Source organism: Penicillium soppii (genome assembly GCF_028829465.1).
Source record: "Penicillium soppii strain IBT 18220 chromosome Unknown utg000001l, whole genome shotgun sequence".
In the NCBI taxonomy this organism is placed as follows: domain Eukaryota; kingdom Fungi; phylum Ascomycota; class Eurotiomycetes; order Eurotiales; family Aspergillaceae; genus Penicillium; species Penicillium soppii.
In genome coordinates, this window is record NW_026643231.1 from 2,982,269 (window position 1) to 3,003,506 (window position 21,238).

The 21,238-nt window shown below is 47.0% G+C and overlaps 9 protein-coding genes across 9 annotated transcripts; 4 read left to right on the top strand and 5 right to left on the bottom strand.

The window, feature by feature from the left end:
• Positions 1-1,279: 1,279 nt before the first annotated feature.
• On the top strand, positions 1,280-3,172 carry N7529_001130 (RBR-type E3 ubiquitin transferase; the record flags this gene model as incomplete). The annotated part of the gene is made up of 1 exon (XM_057236661.1): positions 1,280-3,172. The coding sequence occupies one exon, from the start codon at positions 1,280-1,282 to the stop codon at positions 3,170-3,172; it is 1,893 nt and encodes a 630-aa protein (XP_057103464.1).
• A 2,624-nt stretch (positions 3,173-5,796) lies between these two features.
• N7529_001131 (uncharacterized protein) lies at positions 5,797-6,742 on the top strand (the record flags this gene model as incomplete). The annotated part of the gene is made up of 4 exons (XM_057236662.1): positions 5,797-6,151; positions 6,184-6,312; positions 6,395-6,568; positions 6,647-6,742. The coding sequence occupies exons 1-4, from the start codon at positions 5,855-5,857 to the stop codon at positions 6,740-6,742; spliced, it is 696 nt and encodes a 231-aa protein (XP_057103465.1). The 5' UTR covers positions 5,797-5,854.
• Positions 6,743-6,903: 161 nt separating this feature from the next.
• N7529_001132 (uncharacterized protein) lies at positions 6,904-7,411 on the bottom strand (the record flags this gene model as incomplete). The annotated part of the gene is made up of 3 exons (XM_057236663.1): positions 6,904-7,018; positions 7,078-7,153; positions 7,318-7,411. Coding segments are annotated over 3 exons (285 nt in total), but the record flags the coding sequence as incomplete, so codon positions are not given.
• Positions 7,412-7,725: 314 nt separating this feature from the next.
• On the bottom strand, positions 7,726-10,120 carry N7529_001133 (uncharacterized protein; the record flags this gene model as incomplete). Its single annotated transcript, XM_057236664.1, has 5 exons — positions 7,726-8,516; positions 8,571-9,831; positions 9,920-9,968; positions 10,022-10,029; positions 10,085-10,120. The coding sequence occupies 5 exons, from the start codon at positions 10,118-10,120 to the stop codon at positions 7,726-7,728; spliced, it is 2,145 nt and encodes a 714-aa protein (XP_057103467.1).
• Positions 10,121-10,479: 359 nt separating this feature from the next.
• On the top strand, positions 10,480-11,251 carry N7529_001134 (MMtag domain-containing protein; the record flags this gene model as incomplete). The annotated part of the gene is made up of 2 exons (XM_057236665.1): positions 10,480-10,517; positions 10,570-11,251. The coding sequence occupies 2 exons, from the start codon at positions 10,480-10,482 to the stop codon at positions 11,249-11,251; spliced, it is 720 nt and encodes a 239-aa protein (XP_057103468.1).
• Positions 11,252-11,389: 138 nt separating this feature from the next.
• On the bottom strand, positions 11,390-14,030 carry cwh41 (mannosyl-oligosaccharide glucosidase; the record flags this gene model as incomplete). The annotated part of the gene is made up of 3 exons (XM_057236666.1): positions 11,390-12,611; positions 12,672-13,728; positions 13,787-14,030. The coding sequence occupies 3 exons, from the start codon at positions 14,028-14,030 to the stop codon at positions 11,390-11,392; spliced, it is 2,523 nt and encodes an 840-aa protein (XP_057103469.1).
• A 1,888-nt stretch (positions 14,031-15,918) lies between these two features.
• Positions 15,919-17,310, top strand: N7529_001136 (uncharacterized protein; the record flags this gene model as incomplete). Its single annotated transcript, XM_057236667.1, has 2 exons — positions 15,919-16,052; positions 16,122-17,310. The coding sequence occupies 2 exons, from the start codon at positions 15,919-15,921 to the stop codon at positions 17,308-17,310; spliced, it is 1,323 nt and encodes a 440-aa protein (XP_057103470.1).
• Positions 17,311-17,551: 241 nt separating this feature from the next.
• On the bottom strand, positions 17,552-18,842 carry N7529_001137 (NAD(P)/FAD-dependent oxidoreductase; the record flags this gene model as incomplete). Its single annotated transcript, XM_057236668.1, has 2 exons — positions 17,552-18,732; positions 18,803-18,842. 2 exons carry the CDS (start codon positions 18,840-18,842, stop codon positions 17,552-17,554), a joined length of 1,221 nt encoding a protein of 406 aa, XP_057103471.1.
• A 620-nt stretch (positions 18,843-19,462) lies between these two features.
• On the bottom strand, positions 19,463-20,190 carry N7529_001138 (SNUT3/LISCH7 family protein; the record flags this gene model as incomplete). The annotated part of the gene is made up of 2 exons (XM_057236669.1): positions 19,463-19,848; positions 19,908-20,190. The coding sequence occupies 2 exons, from the start codon at positions 20,188-20,190 to the stop codon at positions 19,463-19,465; spliced, it is 669 nt and encodes a 222-aa protein (XP_057103472.1).
• Between the last annotated feature and the right edge of the window lie 1,048 nt (positions 20,191-21,238).

Below are 21,238 nucleotides of genomic sequence, written 5' to 3' on the forward strand. Positions count from 1 at the left end.
AGGGTGTTTAGCCTGTAATTTATATCGTATTTCAGTAAATTACATACACATGTACAATCAACACAGCCTTGGGAAATCTACTGGTGATTGACCACCATTTTCATAAGCCCAGCATTGGTTTGAACTTGCTGGGCTGGTGTTCTTAGATCCTAGCCCGCTACTACATGGCAAGATGAAGACAATTATAAAGGGAAAAAGTGAGGTTCCATTCCTAACCTGTCCAAGTCTTGATAAAATGCTTGCGTGTGAAAAATGTCTGGAACATTCAACCATTAATAGATGGCTAACCCCCTTTTTTATTAGCTTTTGGCTCCAGGTACTAAATCTACTAAGTCTACATACATCCGTAGGCTGTAATGTAAGGCATGATGAGCTTGCTAGACCTCGGTGAAATGTATAGATGAGTAATTGATACATGACTTTTATTGGAACAAGATATAATGAGCATTTACGTACCTCCAGGGCTAGGTAGCTATTAAGCATCAAATCACTTTGCCTCGCTCAAATAAAGTATAGTTGATACCTGAGATTGATGTTCGACCCTGTCATACTGATATCCCCAAAATGGAACTTGTAAGGGAGGGAGGACCTGATAAACAATATTCTTTTTGCAATTCTTCTTCTTATCAGGTACCGTCAAAAATCACAACGCCTTTGTCTATTATATCTGTCATTTGTCATTTCGTATTTGTGAAGATTTGCGCGTGTCTTGGATATGAGCCCTGGAGGCCATCCGCGGCCACTGCCGTACACTAAGCACGAGACCGATAAGAGATAAGGCTGGCGGGGGGAAAGGGAACTTGTCGGGCACCGCATTATTTCATCCCAAATCCGACTCGATCCCACTTTCAACCTTTTCAACCTTCTCTCGGTCTTTGTTCTCAGCAATATTCTCGAACCATGACGCACTTGCTCTCGCTATTTACCCCAGACTCTCTATTGCATCATCTTTTAGACCCCTCCCGGCTCTCTCCCGAACACTGGCCCCGCGCAGAATCAACACATTGATCACCTTTGCTCTATAACTAGCCTATACTCTTTGGGATATCACAACGTGTTTTACTTGCAGAAATAATTCATTTCTGTTTGATTCTCACCGAGAGTTCATCATTTAATCTCTACACATTGAAAAAGCAATGAGAAAGGCTTGAACTCGATTGTGGGAGACGTCAATTGCCCCAACTATTCAAAACAATTATAATTTCTTGCCACTCCGGATAAATTATTGCGACTTATCTTCCCCCGATTTGTTCATCGACACCATTTCATCCTAGCAACTATGGCTGAAATAGACACCGACGACGACCGCTCTGTCGAGTTGTCCTCCATTGTGGCCATCTTCCCGGAAACTCAAATTGATCCCGCATCTCCGTTCAAAGCTATATTAGAATTGCCGGTTGCGCCGTCACAGCCGACTCCAGTCTGTTTCCAGGCTAACGATCCCACACCGAGCGCTACTCTCACCCCACCGACCTCCTTAGATGAATCGAAGCGAGAATTTGACGAGCCGGTTAAAGACGTACACATACTTTCGCATTTGCCGCCGTTGAAACTTGAAATAGAATTGCCAGGAGGATATCCCGCCGAAAGATCGCCAATAATTCATCTCACTACCTCCCCTTCCTGGCTGCCTCGCTCGGTGATCGATCAACTACGGGATGACTGCACTCGACTGTGGGAAGAATGTGGCAACGACTTGGTTGTCTTCACATACATAGATCATCTTCAGCAATTGGCGGAAACGGTTTTTTCTTTACAAAATTCATTCGGCGAAGTGTGCCTTTCTCGAGACTTCAAAATCGCACTTCTCGACTATAACATCAAAGCCGAGCGGGAGAAGTTTGAACAAGGGACCTTTGAATGTGGTGTATGTCTCGAGCCCAAGAAGGGTACTGTCTGCTACCGATTACTTCGTTGCTCCCACGTATTCTGCGTCCAATGCTTGCAGGACTTCTACAATAACTGCATCTCCGAAGGCGATGTAGATAGTGTGAAGTGTGTGGCGCCGAATTGCGAGGTCAACAAAAGACCACCCGCTGTCCAAGGGGAAACGCAGACTCCACCCCGCAAAAAGCGCGATCGCACTCTTGGGCCAAGCGAACTACTCCAGATCCCCCTTGCGCCAGACGTGGTACAACGATACGCATATTTGAAACGAAAGAAGAAAATAGAAGCCGATAAAACAACCGTCTACTGCCCACGACAATGGTGCCAGGGAGCAGCCAGATCCAAGAAACACCCCAAACCAGATGACCCAATGTTAGATGACACAGATGCGTCTGATGATGATGAAGAAGATGCAGCCGAAGAACCCCCAACACTGACTGAAGAAGATGACGAGCTTCCTCCCGTGGCCGAACGCGTTGCCATTTGCGAAGACTGCAATTACGCATTCTGCTCTGTTTGCAAAAAAGGCTGGCACGGCGAACTAGTCCGCTGCTTCCCACGCCGCGAAGACGGCGAGCAAACAGCCGAAGAAAAAGCCACAGAAGAATACCTCCGTCTATACACAACCCCCTGCCCAACCTGTAATATCCCCTGCCAAAAGCAAATGGGTTGCAATCACATGCGCTGTTTCCAATGCGATACTCACTTCTGCTACCTCTGCTCCGCATGGCTCTCAGCAGACAACCCATATACCCACTTCAACAACCCAGCTGGCCAATGCTTCAACCGCCTCTGGGATCTGGAAGGCGGCGACGGTATCAACCCTGATGGAGCGGAAGCCCTCCACCGCATCCCGGATGCACTCCTTCACTTCGACGACGAGCCCCCAGCCATCATCATCCCCGCGGAAGATAGCGATGACGATAATTTGGCTTTCGAGTTCGATAACGAGCGCGAAATTCACCACGGCCCTCCGCCTCCTGCTCCCGCCCCTCCACACGCTTTCCGCCCTGACCATGCTGCGGCCCGTGCGGCTGCTGCGGAGCGTCGCGCTCAGGCTAGAGCTATGAATGAAGTTCGACGTCGAGATGATCAGCCTCACGGAGAACATCCCAATCAGCGACAAGGCGAGCCCAGACGTCCTGTGCGTCGAGTTCCTTTAGGTGATGGCGAGATAGCTGATTTCGGGCTTGGTGGGAGGTGGAATGGTCTTGATCGATTTGTGCAGCTTGCGTTGGAGGATCGGGAGGATGAGTGGGATAGTGATGAGTTGGAGGACTTTTGAATGGCTCTGTTGAGACAATGTATATGACTACTTGTCTGTTTGATTTAATAGTATAATGCACATGAATTCATCCATGACTTCCCATTTCATTCTTTCGATGTCTGCTTTCTACTTTTCGTTTCTTACGCCAGACATACTTGTTCTTTTTGCCTTTTCTAGGCCTCGTCCATTCTTTCTGCAGATTTTCCGATACACTGCGGTATCACTAATAGTTAGCCGTTATATTGTTATGAGTCGAAGAGACCCTGATTCCGCTTCCAAGCAACCTCATCCCTACTAGGGCCATTCCCATCCAACTCCTCATCTCCTCTCTCATCCACCACCCCTTTTCCATCTATTGCTGATTTTTTACCCATAGTGAGAACTAAAGGTTTGTCGGCTGCTGTTTACGATGATCATCGGACCAAGGTTGTAGGAGAAGTTTGAGAAAGAAGAGAAGTTGAATTGATTTTCGAAGAAGAAAGAAGGAAAAAATTAATCAATCTTCTCTCATTGATGTTCCTGATGAAGAGATTCGTTAATTCTCTTTCATTTCTCTTTCCTCTTTGCCATTTTGTTTAGAAAGTCGACATTTTTAGGTAGGACTTTGTTCTTTGTCGTCATCCCTTCTGCATCTACTATGTCTTTCTATCAGTCATTGAGAAGAAAGAAAAGAAGCAAAATCTGCGACCTTTTTGTTTGGCAGATCTCATGGATTCATTATTTATCCATTTACACAGATTCCGCTGGGAGTCCTGGATAGATACATTCCGTTGTAAAGATATACATATGTAAAGATACACATGCTGTTTGGCGTTTAGCCTCCCTTTCATGATTGCTCCCCTTTGTTAGACACAGTTCTATTATGGTGATGTCCATATATTATCATTTTTGACTCATGCCTTACTATATACTATAAATTTACTCACTGCTCATTTACATTTCAATATAACCACATCTTGGCTTACGTCAACATGTCATCTTCACCTCCTACCTTCATCAATCCTCACTTTCATTTCTTCATGTTCCATTGCCATCGTATGATCTCTCAGAGGTTATGAACCTACTTCAGCTATTAGCAGCTCGATCATATCATCCTTGCGCTGAGTCACACGCCTCTAAATCGAGGCTCGGGGGTACCAAGATCGAGACTTGGTACAAGGTATGTCTCCCCAACTTTCAAGTATTCTCCGAGTTTATGAGTTAACATTTGTTTTCAGCGAGTTTGAAAGACCTACTACCTCCTAGGATGCCAGGGGGAGGGTAACTCATGGAGATTATGATTGTTTGCGGTATATATTGGAGTGTTGGGGCAAGCCATCTGCTGCCACTTCAGCCTCAACGGCACGCAACGTCCACTGCGACTATCCAAAAGTAGTGTGTGGGAACTCAAGGCAATCGAGGTTCGAACTGGCTAGGCCCGAAAGCCGTTTTCCCTACCTTGAGCACCATCGAGAATCTCAGGATGGCCAGTAGAACAAAGCCGTCCAATGTGGTTATCTGCGATCTTGAGTATCACGGAATTTGTTTCAAGAAAGGGAGAATATATAATCTGAGTCTGTTCTGAGTTGCTATTTCGGACGCCAAACAACGTTGGATTGTGAGTCCAACTGTCATCAACCACGGAATGACCAAACGGAAGCTCGCAAACAAGTTGATCGCCGACAATGCATACCAGCGTCGATGCATATAAGACCTCAGTGAAAGACAAAGATGACAACGAGAATTCAGATTTTATTCTCTCACTTAAACTTCATTATCGAGGGTGTTCCAATCTGCAACCTTACACTCTTGTTCCAAAAATGCTTTCGGCACACCCTCCGTTTTTACTCAGAAGGCTCATACGACAGAAGTGACTCAGAAGGGGAACAGATGGTACGTGAGATAGCCGAACAATGTCCACTGGTGTTCACGAAACTGTTTGCTGCCTCAAAGGATGAAAAACTTGACCAGAATGAAATTCAAGCCTTTTTGAACGAAGAACCTCCATCGCACCAATCAGATACGAATCTTGACACCAAACTCCATAGCAATACCAGACTATGGACTCTCATAGTCCCCCAGGAAATCGGTGTTGATCTTCCGACTTAGCTTTCTAGCCTTAGTAGAACCTACCCTCATACGTAACGCCTACTCGGAGGACTTTGCTAAGCTATTTATATTGTGACGGTGCTGAGTCACCTCTTTATTCTTAGTCATCAGTCTCGGTCATTAGGTTATATGTCGCATAGAAAAAATGACAACGAAAAGGGGTCCAGGACGGTGTATTGTAAATGTGCGGAAAAACAAGAATAAATACAAAGAGTGGATATAGATACACGTGACAAAAAACGCTGTTTTCGTGACCGCTAGGCCAAAAAGGTGCACACCTACTTAGCTAGGCTTAAGTACGGTGTATTATGCGTATTCATGCTTTGACATCATAGGTAGTTTTATCTAATATAATAATTATAGCATGAGTTAACTGATCGGGTTCTTCTATTGTAGACTAATATAGGAGCCCGTATGAGCCTTTATATATGTATACTCGATAAAATTTCTATGCGTAAGATCGATCGTGACCTTAATCTACCGATTGTCCCTTAAATTTGCAGGCAAAGGAATGAAAAAAAGCCCACTCTTAAAACGTGAAGCGATACATCTAGAGGAAGTCATACATTTGTTGCTGCTGTGATACCCCCGTCGACCCTTGCTCTGTTCACGATGTGGGAACCAGTAGTTGTCCCCTTTCAGAACTCCCAGCCTCTGGCTTTTCTACCTACAGCAGATAAAATCCGCGCTTGTACCAATGTTCTGTGGGATATCATGGCCTCCAATATTGTGGCGCTGAACGACGATATTGTTATAAACTATGGGGGTCCTAAAAACACCTGGCAAGGCCAGACTTTGCTTTACCTTGAACGACACATACCAGAAGTTCCGGCCCCTCGACTGTACGCGATGTACTATGATTCCAATCAATTTATCTTAATCATGCAACGCCTTCCCGGGGTGCAGCTGGTTCCATTTGCCCATCATTAGCGCACTCTGAGAAGGATGACATTATCGTCCAACTCCCACTAATATTCGACGCAATCAGAAAGGCCGAGTGTCCATGGTCCGACTTTTTCGGAGGCCTGGACGGGGCGGCGTACATCACTACCTATACTATAGCCAACTTGGTGATGGGAGATAACTAGGGCCTTTCTTCGGCGAACCTGCCTTCATTGCGGGCCTTGTCAGTAATAATAAATTTTGGTCGAGCGCAATAATCTGGCAGACTACAAGGCTCGCTTTTACGAAATACACATCGCTAGCGTCTATCAAGGTCACTGGCCAACATTGACACATGGGGATGCTCAGCAGAAGAACATTATGGTCGTGGATAATATAAGTTGCCCAAACTATCAAGGTGGGCGATCATTTGACATCGTACTGGTCGGTTGAGAAAATTCCAGTTAGTTTCCTGATTTCTGGGAATCCCTTTGCGTATCTTACCCCCTTCATTTCCAGTAGGATGAAGACTGGTCCTGGCGAGTCCAGGAGTTTGTTCAAGTATGGCCCGCCGAGATGGCCATAATGCAACTGAACGACAAGGATCTAGGCAGGTGAAGTATGCAACTATATTTATGAAAAAAATCGATGTATTTTCTTAACCACGAAGAAAGAATGATTAAATTAACAAAAGAAAACAAAAGACCAATATCATAATTCCAAATCTACCTACAAATTTTTCTCGCCATGGTTAACATTGACAAACCGGTGCTTCAAATTTAGCTATGTAAAATTCCTTCGCGTCGCAATTTCGGAATCGCATACTGATGTGTCCATTCACACTGCATGATTGGCCGTCGTTGTTCGACTGGCCTGTAAAGATCCCCATTCGGCCTCGTCCAAGTTGGTTATTCCGGTTAGTCGAATCCTGGCTCCAAAAGTCAATTCCTTACTGTTTCGTCGGTTTAGGCAAGGTATTTAAGATACCCCTTACTCTTGGATAGTCGGATTTGCGAATCCGTCCAATCTCTGTGGTTATATGAAAATGCCTAGACACTCCAGGAACAGTTGCCTTTCATCGAATCGCATGCCGCTGTTAGCGATGATGTCACCAGTGACGTGGAATAGCACTCATCGGAGAGTCCCACCGACTGAACTCAAAATATTGAAGTGACAAAGTGCATAGGACTTACTCTGGATATCGATATCAGATCCAAGAAGCGGATCCCCACTTTGTCCGAGCCGAGCCGTGGGCGCTAGTGCAGTGTCACGCGAGCATATCCTCTTCTGAGACACATGGACTCGAGAGAACAGTATTCCCGAGGTTCAGCTAGATGCATCACTTCAAAGCCTCAGGCTTACCTCGCAGCTGACAGCAATAATGGTTGAGTTTATCCGCGGAACCAATCACGTTACACCCGGCAGAGCCGCCATCTAACTTGACCTCGTGTGGAAAATACATGTAGCGATATAAACCCTTTTTCAAGTAGAAATTTTGCAATAATGATATGACTAACATGAAATTTACATTTGAATACCGTCACAAGTGGATTCGATGATTTAATGGAAATGGAAGCCCAATCAGCTGGTTCCGGTTCAGATCAATTCTGCCACGCATGCCAGAACTCATAGCTCATGACTGAGTGGTTATAGAAAAGGAGAAGCAGCCGGTAATGCCGAGATGGATGCCACCCATGCCAGTCCTCATGTGGCTGGTAGGCTCTGGAGGCATGCGCGTGCAGCTCAGGGATTGTGAAGATCGGATCATCATCATCTTCTTCTTCTTCTTCTTTTGGTTGCATGGTGGGATAGAATTTTCGAGATTGAGGTCCCGAGGCGTTGATGGAAGACACAAGGTCACTCTGGCCAGCAGATGGTGACTTGGTGTTGGGGATGGAGGTTGAGTCAAGGTTGTTTTCGGATGGAGCTGAGTCGGAAGATCCGTCGATTTCGGGGTTGAGGAGACGGTAGTCGAATTGTAACCATTCTTTTGGGTTGACATCTCGAGGGATGCAAGGGATGTCTGGAGGGATTTCGAATCCAGGCATGGGGCTCACGGCTAGTCCCATGAGGGGCACTCTGGGGTAGGGTTCTTGGGAGTTGAATGGAAGAATCCAGTCAATGCGGAATGAGTGGCCGATTTCCTCCTGCCATGTGAGGGTTATGATGGCGACTCGACCTTTCTGGGAAGCGGCTACAACGATCCCTGCTTCGGGGATGTATTTGATCATGTTCATGCGATCACAGGAATCGTGGATAAGTCCACCTTCCCTACGTATAAATCGGAGAGGGGATTGAGCGGTAATGTTGAGGTCGTAGTCAAGTGGGTAAGAAGCCAAGGTGATATTATGTTCAGAGAAGTGAAGAACCGGGAAGAATCGGGGGTTATGTGCTATGCCACAGGTTAACAATCAAATTCAATAGTTTCAATCCATGTCTTGCTTACGATGAAATGGATAGCTTCCTTCCAACTCTCTCTCACAAAGTGTCACGGTTACCACAGGAACCTCGGTGTTGCCAGAGTCGATTTTGTCGGACTCGCTGTCCACGGAGGCCGATGAACCTGAATCACTGTTGGAGCTGACGTCGGCAGAATAGCCGGTTGAGCGTTCAGCGAATGAATGAGTATTATGCTCCACGCTCGAAAATTTGGATGCAGATCTTGGGTTAACCAGACAGTCGGGAGAGAACACATCATCGGGCAAAGGCTGGCAGATCACTGGAGGCTTCGATGTTTGGAGACCCATGATCGGAGACCAGTCCGTAAGGTGTTCATTCATGCCCGATACGTCGAAAATCGTCCGACCATGAATCTCGTCCTCCTCTAGCTCACATCCGCAGGCATCGATCTTGAAGCGATGTCTTTGAACTCTGCGTGGGTCTACAGGTAAAACAAACCAACCCCTTTGAGCGTCGGTGTTGCCTCGAGCTCCAAAAACAGTCAACCTCAGAGGGCCTAGCTCATCCCAAATGCTCCATACTATCACTCTGTTGAAGATATCGGTGCTGACCATCCACGTTCCATTGGGGTCCAGATCAAAGTTAGCAAATGAAACGCATGGAATATTGTGTTTATGCCCGGTATAGTGGAGTCTCAAGTTGCGTCTCCGGTGATTAGGCATTTGCTTTTTCAGCTGGTTCAATTGAGCCGGGGAATTAATTGACAGCCAGATATTTCCTGATTCATTAGTATCTGGTGCACCTGAAGACTCGGATGAATCAGACATGTTTTCATTCTCGGACGCTTCATCAACCATGGCGAAAGCAAAGACTGTGATGATACCCGTATTGGAGCTTACGGCGATCAAACGAGCGAATTTATGGGTAGCCAAGCCCCAGGCACTCAAATCAACATTTTCAGCGAAGAAAGGTTTCACTTCCACTCCATCAAATGGTCGAGTATGCTGGAATTTCACACATCGGTTGATTGCCGAGAAAATAGATTCAACGTTGTAACCCGTGACGTTGCCAGAGTCAGTTGCTAAGAGCAAAACTTCATCAACTCCCAAATCATCCACAATAATATGATTGATTGTGTGGGGTTTTGAAGGATCAAGGTATCCCTGCGCATCAGGCTCTTTCATAACTGGGTGGATAATCATCTCAGGTTGGGAGCCAAGCAACTGGCCGGATCCCTTCGGAATCCATACATAGATGTTGGCGCCGTTAGCTGTGAAGAGTACATTTCGACGTTGTGATAAAGCCGCCTATAAAATCCAAATGTTAGCATTCAAATGTAAGGCCTTTGTGGCAGAATCAAGAAAGGTCGGGGACTTTTATGAAAGGGATTCTCACCAGGTTACACCTCCAGGTAGCTGTTTCAGGTACGGGATGGTCGCCATTTCTTCCACATATTCAGTCGCAGTGTTCCCAAAAAGCATGGACACAGATACTCACCGAGGAAACTAGCATCAGTCAGTTGAAAACTCTCACGTGAGGTGGGGACAAACATATACGTACTCGTTGTTGATCTGTCTCGAAATTCAGAACCTGCATTTGGGGGCGATACTGCTGTATTCTTTTTACAAAGTCCTCTGGACTAATCTCCTCATCGAGTGGAGAAGCCATGGCCGATATGGCTATGCGTACTTAATAGCAGAAGGGCTTTTCCTAGGGTCTGAGCAGTGAATGTTGGGAACGGTCAGAGGGGTTGTTACTGTCATTTCCGAGTAGAAGAGGCCATAAGAAAGATGGCAGTGCAATTTTGGTAAATAAGACATCGTCAAGCTGCTATCCAACAGTGGGGTGCCTGCGACATATGATGAAATGATGCGGCTCACCGCCCTGTGCACCAAATAGCCTAAACTCCCCCATCTTTCTGACTTTCTGACCTCCTCTCCCTCACATTCTTCGCTATGGATTTGGTTGCTGGTGTACGCAAAGAAGGCAGCCGGTAAGTAACCATCTATACCGTCACGGCTGATCTTCACTAATCTATGTCTCAGCGGCGGTCGCAATGAGTTTAAATGGTCCGACGTCAAGGACTCCGCCCACCGGGAGAACTACCTAGGTCACTCGGTGATGGCCCCGGTCGGAAGATGGCAGCAGAATCGCGATCTCGCATGGTACGCAAAAGGCGATGAAGATGAGGAGGAACGACTCCGCAAAGAACGAGAAGAATTACAGCGCGTCAAAGACGCCGAAGAAGAAGCAATGGCCATCGCCTTAGGCCTCCCGGTTCCGTCGAAAGCATCTGAAAACGCAAACATGATTCCTCTCGGCGAAGGCGCACACAAGACAGCACCCAAAGAAGAAGAGATGCCAGATGCCGGGACGAAGGAGAAAGACCACCGATCGAGTCGCAGACACAGACATCGGAGTCGAAGCCCGCGGAATCGGGAACGAAGACGCGATCACAGCGAGGATCGTCATGATAAGGATCGCAGACATCGGAAATATCACGACGATCGGGAACGCCACCGCGGTCATCGTCATAGATCCCGATCCCGATCCCGTGGTAGGGACCACCACAGGCGCCGTGAGGATTCCCGCTCGAGAAGTCGGCCCAGTAGGAAAGATGAGGAACATCAGAGACGTCGACGCTTGGAGAGGAGTTATTCGCCTGCGCTTAGTCGGCGACATCCTGAGCGCAGGAGAGATCGGGATGATCGCGATCGGCGCCATTGAGTTACGTTACGGAATACATTCGAATTGAATTTAGCTTGGCGTTGGAGGTCTCGATTCAAATGGATTTGAAGTCGTACAACTATCACAAGCACAGTATAATCTGTGTGATGGGTCTATTTTCACATGACGCTGCTGAACCTACAACTCGTCATGAGCGGTTTCCTGTCCAGGTGTGGCCAACTGCGGCATCGACATCATGTTCACCACCATACTGGTCCAGCCGGTAAAGTGCTGTGTGCGCTGACCCTTACCTGAGTCGGGGTTGTACTGCTCCCAGGCGAATCCGGTCTTCTCCCACTCTCGGAAGACATTTTCAACCAGATTCTTGCGCAGGGTGTTGTACAGCTCGCGTGCCTGTTTCTGGTGGGGACCAGAAACGATAGCAGTGTCCTGTAAGAAATCTTTAGTATTGATGGGGAATTTATGAGATAGCAGAAAACTTACGTAGAGGTTCTTCAGCACCAGGTAGTTAATGTTAATCCAAACAGGGCTTCTCCAATAGTTCTCATCGGTCTCGTAGAACTCATCCTGCTTGCTCAAACTGCGGATACCATAGTCGCTCCACAGTTCCTCGGGGTCACCAATCAAGTCCAAAACGGCCTTGAGACGTGGGCTGTCGGGACCCAGCATGCCAGTCAGGAAGGGGAAAATGGAGATGTAGCCCTTGTGGCAAACGTGAACGCTCTCCTCGTACTCATCGATAGTCGCATCACAGAAGGTCTGCGCCTTTTCGTCCCAGTGTAAGTCATCAATATTACGAGTGATAGCCGTTTCGTAGTAGGCGAACTCCTCAACGTCGTCTTCCTCGCCGAGGTTCTGCGCAATACGACGCATAGTGCGAGTCATCATTCCCATCCAACTGATCAGATCAACGTGCAGCTCACCGGGGTGCGGTGGCTGGGCTCTGGGGTAGTCATCGATACCGGAAGTGAGAATGTGCTGTACCGAGCGTCCGCGCCAGCGGTATCCCTCCTTGGTAGAGAATGCTTCACGATCATATGAGGAGATTTCACCACGCTGTGTTTTTCTGTACCAGTTGTAGTGCTTCTTCAGGAGCGGGTAGAATGAACGAAGGTATGCCTGTGACAACTCTGGGTGTCGGACAGTGGCAGACCGCAAGCTCGCGGTCGCATCTTGGTTATCCAATGTCACAGGAGCGGTGCTCTTGTTGACGTTGCTGTTCACCTTATCCATGAAGGCTTCAAGGGCCATGAACAGGGTGGGCGGGTTCGCGTAGTGAGGATACTGTATGGTAAACTCGGGGGGAACCTTGCTTCGCGCCTCTTGGCCAAGAATCTGTTCACGGGCAATCCATCCATCCTCATCCATCAAGTGGAACCAGCTCTTGATGATCTCAAGCCTGTCAGAGTAGTATGTTAGCCAAATTCTGGGAAACTAAGTGCAACCGTATTAAACTTACGCAAGGTCGGTGTCGTATTCGATTACGGGCATCAGGTGGAAGCCCTCATCCCATAGGAAACCTCTGGGGAAGAACGGTCGAGAGGGAACACAAGTGAAAAGATCTTTGGGGCCCTCGACAGCAGGCTGAGCGGCAGCTCTAGCCTGCTCTGTCTCTTGCCAGAAACCCTCGTTCTCCTCCTCATACGCAGGGTTAGCCGAGCGATCCACGATCTGGTCACCATGGAAGAAGCCGATGCCACCAATGAGGTTAGACAGCATTGCCTTGGAGAATTTCGAGTACTTCGGCTCATCAAACGGCGCCTGGGGAGGGAGAAGTTGGTCGAAGGTTTCAGAGAAAGATTCCGAGGCTTCCTTGATCTCCTTAGAGAGAACTTCCGAGGTCAATGGCTTAGGCGCAGAGCCCGAGGAGAACAAGACGTCGAACTGAAATTCACCAGAGAAGACCTTCTGAACAAGATGAGCATTGCCGTAGCCAGGCTTATGCGGCACGGTGAATAGCTGGGCTGGAGGCGGAATGTTCTCTTTCCCATACTCCTCAAGAGCCTCATCAACCTGAGCCTTCAATTGAGTGAAGAAGATCCCCTTGGCTTGCCAAAGTTGTTCTTCGGGGAAAATCAGACTATCCACGATGCTGCGGTCCAATGGCTTATCCTTGGAGCTTTGGTGCTCGAAACGAGGGTGTATATTGGTGTTCGGGCCATTTGTGACATCGATGGTGAAGTCACCAAGTTCCAGGGAGGAGCCTTCAAATTTGACGTCACCTTCAATGCCGAATTCGGTCTCGTCGGCCTCAACACCCAACTGACCGAGTCCTTCTAGGGTAGAATAGAATATCATCGATGTGGGTTGGTGGGGATTCCCATCGCTGGGTGTGCCCTTGACTCTGAATCCCCAGCTACCACCGTGCTGGCCACCAGGGACCTTGATGAAATCAATCGTCAAGTCCAAATTGTTTCCGGCGTCATGGATAGTCTCCCGTCCACCTTTCCGAATATCGTATTCATCCCAGCCATATCCAGTCATGCCTTCATTTTGTTCGCAGGTGTGTCTGAAGTCTGGTGTGTGTTAGCTTCGAAGCTTACGACGCAATGAAATTGAACACTAGCAACATACTTTGTTGGGCACCGGCATAATCGTCAACTTTGCCCCAGATCAATCCCGCAGAGAGACTCTTCGGGATACGAGGGCGCACACCGAAGTAGAGGTTTGACTTGTAAGGACCCCATAGCAGGGAATCGTTGCTGGCGCGTCCGGCCTCCCTAATCAACACGGAGACATCGTTGGGATCTTCACTGGCGACGATGCCAGTCGCTGAAAGTAACGACGTTAATATAACCGAGGGTCTGAGGTGACGCATTGTGTTGGCATCACTCAATTGAATGAAAGTTCAAATGTTGTCAAGTCGGAGCTTGTCTGTCCTCTCCGCGTTTACGTGGTCCGAGCGCCCGCATGTAAGCTTAAACATTTGCCCGCGCTATTTTTGGACCTCGTCTTAGCGGGTGATCTTCTCTTGTTGTGTTATTTTAAACATGACAGAGATTCTGAATATTTGGGGAGGTCTGGATGACAGCAGGTGTTATCATGCCAAAAGAACGAGCATTTGATACGTACATATTCACGTATGTACTGGAATAAAAGTATGACGCAATATCAAGTTCTTTACGATCGTTTGCGGTTACACGTAGGGAGTTTCTAATATAGTTATTCAGATAAGTCTCTATCTATATGATCATAGACCGTCTTGGGGTGTTTGCGGTTCTCCTTCAAGAACAGCAGTAAAGGCCGGTAAGCCAAACATCCAATCATGAGGATAAGGAGATGATTCTTTTGTTGCCATCGGACCACAGAATCTTCTTGGGGATCTGAGATATTGACATCTCTCCAGTTGTTCCTCCTGTATCAAAAGTGTCAGCCCATATGAAATAAGAAAACCCCTTTTCTTGCATCATAGGGATCCATGTCTGTATCAATATATCAGTGACGTGCACGACCGTGTGTTGCCCAATCGGCAATCGGATACTTTAATCGAATACCCCCGAAAATTGCCAAAAAAAACAACTTAAGCGGAAGTGTGGCCTCGTATGTGTTATGGGTCCATGGACGACGGTATCCTGCGAAGCTATATCAAGTCAGCTTTAGGGCATTATGATAATGCTGGGGCTCAAGGCTACAGAGTCAGCACAAAGGACTGGGACTCCCGGAATAACAGCGAGGAGAATGAGATGTGGCCAGTATATAATTTGGTAGTAATAATCCCAGGATAGATGGCGTGGGCTTGGGCGGGGCTTTACAGACTGGGAAGGGTCGGATGGAATTACAATGAATATGGGAAGCCTGTTTCTTGGGTTACAATGACTGAAGTGTGAGATATTTCGCTTGTGTATCTCTGCTGGAAAGAACGAGCTGACAATATATGTCCAATTAGAAAATTGGAACCTTTTTCTGGTCGATGTGTGATGTAAGGCATAGCATTTGACGCGCATTCCACTTCTTCATAGAACAACGAAGATGTATCAGTTCATCCGGAAACTTGAAAGTCTAGTCAGTTCAACAGATGGCTTGCATATCTGCAAGGAGTGAACACATAGCCAACCCATTAGAGTAAGATGCTACAAGATCGTGGTCAAACACCAGCGGTCTGACAAATCCTACTAGAGCATTTCCGTCCCTGATGCAGACTGTTAACCGTAAGAAACAACTTCTGACAGCTCAACCAAAAGCCAAAGAACAATGTGAATTAGTACATATATATATATATACAAGTTCAAACTTTGAAATCTCCCTAGTATAGCCGTGTGTACTCCGTACTAAGCCTATATTTGCTGATCTATATATACAACCGATCAGCTCCTTACCTTCATTGTGGTGATCAAAACAAGTTTTATAGATCGAGGTGGTACAAAGATTTCAATAACTGGGAATATTGTTGCTTGGCAGATCGAAAGGTGATACCAAGGGCCTGATTCTTTCAATATCTTTCAATATTCTAGATAAAGTTTTATATTTAAGTAGACAGGACATCTGCGAGATATTTAACGCTGCAAATCAGAGCTTTACTGTCAGTTGGTCCTGGACTTCAGAATTTGATCGCTCGCTCGATCCCATTCTCTACAGCCCTAAGCCTGTATATATATCATAGGAAATCCAACCTTAAAATATACCGACCAGGTACGCTTAAGGCAGCCCAAAGCTTGTGGGAATGAAATAACTTATTGGACTTACTTAGAAACAATGCTACTCTGAAGATGTGGGAATATTATCAAAACAAATCTGCTCTAGTGACGGGCGGATCTGGGTTCTTGGGCACAGCCCTCGTCTACCGACTGCTAAGTCGTACGAAGACCTCTCGAGTTTACTTACTTTGCAGAGATGGTCGCAAGTGAGTAGACTTCAAATATACCACTGGGCATCGCTCATGACGTTATATGGGCTAACTCTTCAAATGAAGGAAGCTCGAAGCCAAATGGAAGAAAGCTTTACCGCATGAAATTGCAAAGGAGCTGTGCGAATCGAGTCGTCTGATCGTATTTGATGGTGATATCGTCAAGCCTGACATGGGACTGGATATACCCGAGCTAGATGCCATTCGGCACAACGTTCACATCATCATTCACGCCGCTTCATCGATCAACTTATCGAAGGGCCTGCCTAGCTTAATGAATACAGTTATCAGAGCAACTGAGAAGATTGCGAATTTTGCATTGACGTGCGACCACCTAGACCGTTTCGTCTATGTGTCTACTGCATACGCAAATACCCATCTCTATCATCGCAGCGAGGAAGCCGACGTCGAAATCAAAGAGAATTTCTACGATCTAGAAAATGAAATCACCGCTCTTCCTGAATGGACAGAAGTACAAAAATTCGGTACTAGCCATTTCTACGAGGAGGAAAACTTCCCATGGGCATATGCCTATGCTAAGAACCTCACCGAGCGACTCCTTTTGCAACTATTCAGCGATGAGGATCTCAGCCACAAACTTCTCGTTGTACGACCATCAGTTATTGGACCAGCGCAGAATTTTCCGTTTCCAGGATATAGCGTGCCTATGTCAACTCCGTTGACTATCTTCACGGCGGCCATGATAATGACCCCATCCTGGACATTCCGATCATCGACACGGCTTGCAAGCCCAGATGATGAGGTAAACATAGACGAGGTTCCCGTTGATGTGGTGGTCGATCGTCTTCTCTGTCATATGGCTTTTGGAACAATCGGTTGTTTCCATGCTGTGAGTGGCGAGAGAGCCCGGATGTATTTTCATGGGTGGCGGAAGACATTTACGCAACTTCGCAACATACCATGGGTACCGCATCCTGTCTGGGTACTGCAAGACTGGAAGTCTCCAAACCAGCATATGATGAGTCGACTTTATGTGATCTTAGGGGCATCTTTCTGCTTCTCCGAACACCGTACCGTCTCCATGAGCCTGAAGCTTCGAGCTGAAGAACTTGTAGGCCTTCAACTCTTCGCTTCGATTCACCCAGATAACCGGATCCTTGAAAGAATTGACGGAATTCGCCAGGTTATGGATATGTTTGCGAGTAAAAATTGGTGGGCCTTTTTGATTGTATGGATTTTCTATCGCAACTTTGGCAAGGCGGCTCCTGGATTGAAGCAAAGATCTTCTTTTTAGACGGAAGTGGAAAGCAAAATTTGTATGATTGAGTCTTTAAGTACATATGTTATAAATTGATATACAGGGCTCTACTTTTATCGCATTTTTAGTCAGGTATGTAGGAGTAATTTGGTTCTCAGTGTATTGTGTATTCATGTAATTGACGAGGGTCATGGACAAAGTAGGGACAAAGTAGATTTCTATACTATGAACGTGTAAGTGCTTTGCCATAGCTATTGACAGTGGTATCGAATGTATTTCATATATGGTCGCGGGGATCCAACGACGCGATCTTCGCACTCTTCGCCTTGCCATCGAACACAAACTCACTCATGAGCTTACCAGTACCAGGAGCATTCTGGATGCCCCAGCAAGTATGACCAGCAGCAAGATAGAGACCCTTGACACCAGTCAAACCAACAAGCGGCCCACCACCGGAATCACAGTTTGGAAGATAACAAGCCTGGCGCGTGAGAACCTCGCCTTCGCGCAAGTCATCAGAGATACTGCCAACCTGGTCTATAATTTCCTGGCAGCGCTCCTGGTCGACTGTGACATCTGCAGAAGTCTTTGGTAGTGGAGCTGTCCTGTCCCCGTCACCACATGCATAGACAGTTGCATCTGGTCGCGCATAGATCTCCGGTGCTGCCACGGTTGGACGTGATTTCCTCTCCGGATGGAAGTTGGCCGGGATCTCAATATTGGTGAATAAACAGTATGCACTGACAGGTTCCTTGGGTTGGATAACCACGCTGTGAGCCCGCATTGCTGATATCGGGACCTCTGGGAGAATGGTATTTGTCCAAGGACCAGCAGCAACGAGGACATCGGTAGCAGGGATGGTTCGGGTTTCTCCCGATGTTTTGTCGGTGTATGTCACAGACTCCACGGAGCTCTTCGACCGAGCAATATCTGTCACCTGTCCAAGAATAATACTTACGCCTTTCTCCTGTGCAAGCTTTGCAATGGATGTAGTAAAGAGGTACGGGTGCACTTGCGCGGTTTCGCCGGGGCCGCTCATACTCTCATAGGCGCGCAGAAGTTCCGGCTCAATCCAGTCCAAGTCCTGAGGGATCTTGGCAGACTTGAGCTTAGATAGAGCGGCTGTACTGCGTTTTTGAAGAGATTCCGAAGTCCCGGCTTTCCCTTCACTTTTTTCCGTGAGAGCGCGACCTCTCACAACCAATTGACCGCAGTTTACCTCCCTGTAACCCCATCGATTGATACCATCGTGTTCTTTTGCGAGTTCTGCGTGGAGCTTATAGCTCAGACCGACGATGTTGCTTGGATATGCCCATTGCGCGAGCATGCCACCTGCCTTTCCTGATGCCCCGCCAGCGATTTCGGAGGCCTCGATGAGAGTGATTTTATGTCGGGTAGGGTCGTATGATGGATGTCTCGTCAGGTAGTACGCTGAGCAACAACCAATAATGCCACCACCTAGAAATGTTCTGATCAGCAAGTTGAAAATACAAGCGGGGTATTGAAGTCGCAAACGGTCTGTTCTTACCAACAATAATAATTTCCCGGCGATCGCTTGTGGCCGACATCTTAAATTTCGGCGCTATTTTGATAGATAAAAATCGTACGGAAGCCACTTTGTGAAGGGTTGTGAAGTGGGAAAGGTTTAAAGGCAAGTATGTAGGCCTACGTCACTGAAGCCCAGTCATATGTCGCGTTGATAATCAAGTTCACAAGAACTGACCGGTTTTATGCAAATTTTGATAATGAAATTTATATTACGTCTAGACATTCTTGCCACATATGAATATCGCTGTCTTTTGTAACGAGCCTTTTTCATATCTTCAACGTGTCTCAAGTCTCTTCCCAGCGCCGTTCTAATTGTACATGTAAAGACAAATTTAATGTAAAGAATCTCAATAGAAGTTGCTTCTGCTTCTAGGCTTTAACAAAAATTTAAATAGGTATATTAAATAGGTATACACAAGGAAGTTTAGGGGATGGAATTTGAAATAATGAGATTTTTAGTAAATCCATCAAGGCTTGTGCCATAATACAACGTTGTATGGGAAGTAATAACAAGCCAAGAACCATGCTCCGCAAATGCAAATCGTATCGAAAGCAGATTGAAAAAGAAAGAATGTCCGGGGGGTTGAATACATAGAGAGAAGATGCGACCTGGAAGGATCTGAAAAGGATGGACCAGAGCTCATCGTGAGGGACTGAGAGGCCTATTGAAACCGCCCTGGCGGTTCATGTACTGTCGATACTCAATCTTCTTCTCCTTGCGCACACCATAGATGTCATTTCCAGGGATTTTGGTGTTCTTGGTGGTTCGGAATCTGGTGAAGCCCATCGCCTTGCGCATCTGTGCTTCGATCTCATCCTCGTCCGCATCTGAGTTGAAGTCCACATCCATTTTGTCCGCGTGCTGGTCCACTGCCTGTGCGCCATTCGCCTTCCGCCCATCGTCTCGCGATCGGGGATCTCGGCGGTCACCCTTAGGACCCCGCGGTGGTGACCGGGCTCTCGTACCACTGCGACCCGGGGATCGTGAGCGCGAGCGTTCGCGGAATTTGACGGTTTTTGGTGCCCCTAGAATGTTTTATTAGATATGCTCAGACCCATCATCCCAAGTAAAAGTTTTATTTCACCTCGTCGGTCATAGTTGCGCTCTCTGCTGGTGCTCCTCTTTCGATCTTTATCTCCGTCCCGTCGGTCGCGGCGATCTCGAGACCAGCTCCGTTCTCGCCTTTTATCATTGCGTTCTCGTGAGCGTGAGCGATACCGACCGTCGCGTCGGCCGTCTCGGGGGGCGGGTGAACGTCTGCGCTCGCGATCTGACTCTTGGTCTGCTGCCCGGGGTCGTATATCATTGGAATCCCACATGGCTGCGCTGTCGACTCGACGAGCACGCTTTGCTGGTGGCTCTGCCATTGTGGAAAAGCCCCAGTCTGTGTTGGGCGTTGCCCCGTACGAAATGGTTGCCGTGTGTTCGGGGCTAAATGAGGGTATTTTGGCTCGGGGGTCGAAGCTCTCGTCGGTCCAAGCGGAGCAATAGACAAATAAGCGGAATGATTAAATGGAAATGTGTTAGAGGGTATCAAGTCGTCGCAATGAGGAAGTCGGGCCTTGACAGCTCGGGAGCAAAGAGAAGTTTATTCCGGATACGGGTAGAGACCATTTGTGCAGCTTGTGTGACATGGCAGAAATGATCGATCTAACTATAGCTCGGCCTCATCATAACCGCAGTTGATTCATCCCAGTCATATTTGGCATTTATGCATCTTAAAGCAAGGTTATATGAATTATTCGCATCAACTTGGCATCATAGCTGGGATATTTGAAACTTTGAATCTCACAGTTTTGGAGCTTACTACATATTCCTGCGTTGAGTATCCATTTTTGCCACAGATTGACAAACAAATCTGTATTTTAAGGTAGTTTTGAATCTCTGCGTGATATAAAGTCTCATACTAGAGAAATCGCTATACAAAATCATGGTCAAATTACATAAATATGCAGGAAGGAATATAGGCTGACAAAAAGTGGCGATTCTAACTAATCATTTACATCGTGTTTTCAAGAAAGGTAATCATTTGAACAAGCAGCGTTTCTTGACAATAATGCTTACTTGACAAGAAGGGCTCTGTTTTCATGTGGTAGCAGATCTCTAACAATCTCAAAGCAATCTATCGACCCTGGTTGTCAATCATTGAAATGAGTCACCCACTCTGTCAGACTCAAAGGATTGGACAGCATCCCATCCCTACCCTAGCACAATTGTACACCATTTGAACACATATCAAGGGTTGTGGATAGAAGCTCCAGGAGTCAACGGATCCGAGATAGGAGGTTGATGTGCTTAGCACAGAGCCCCCCCAAAGAGTTGTGCGGGACCAACGTTTAAAGATAGAATAACTCGTTGGAAAACGCCCCAGATAACCGACTTGGCATATGGGTAGAGTATAGTATCTTCATGTAA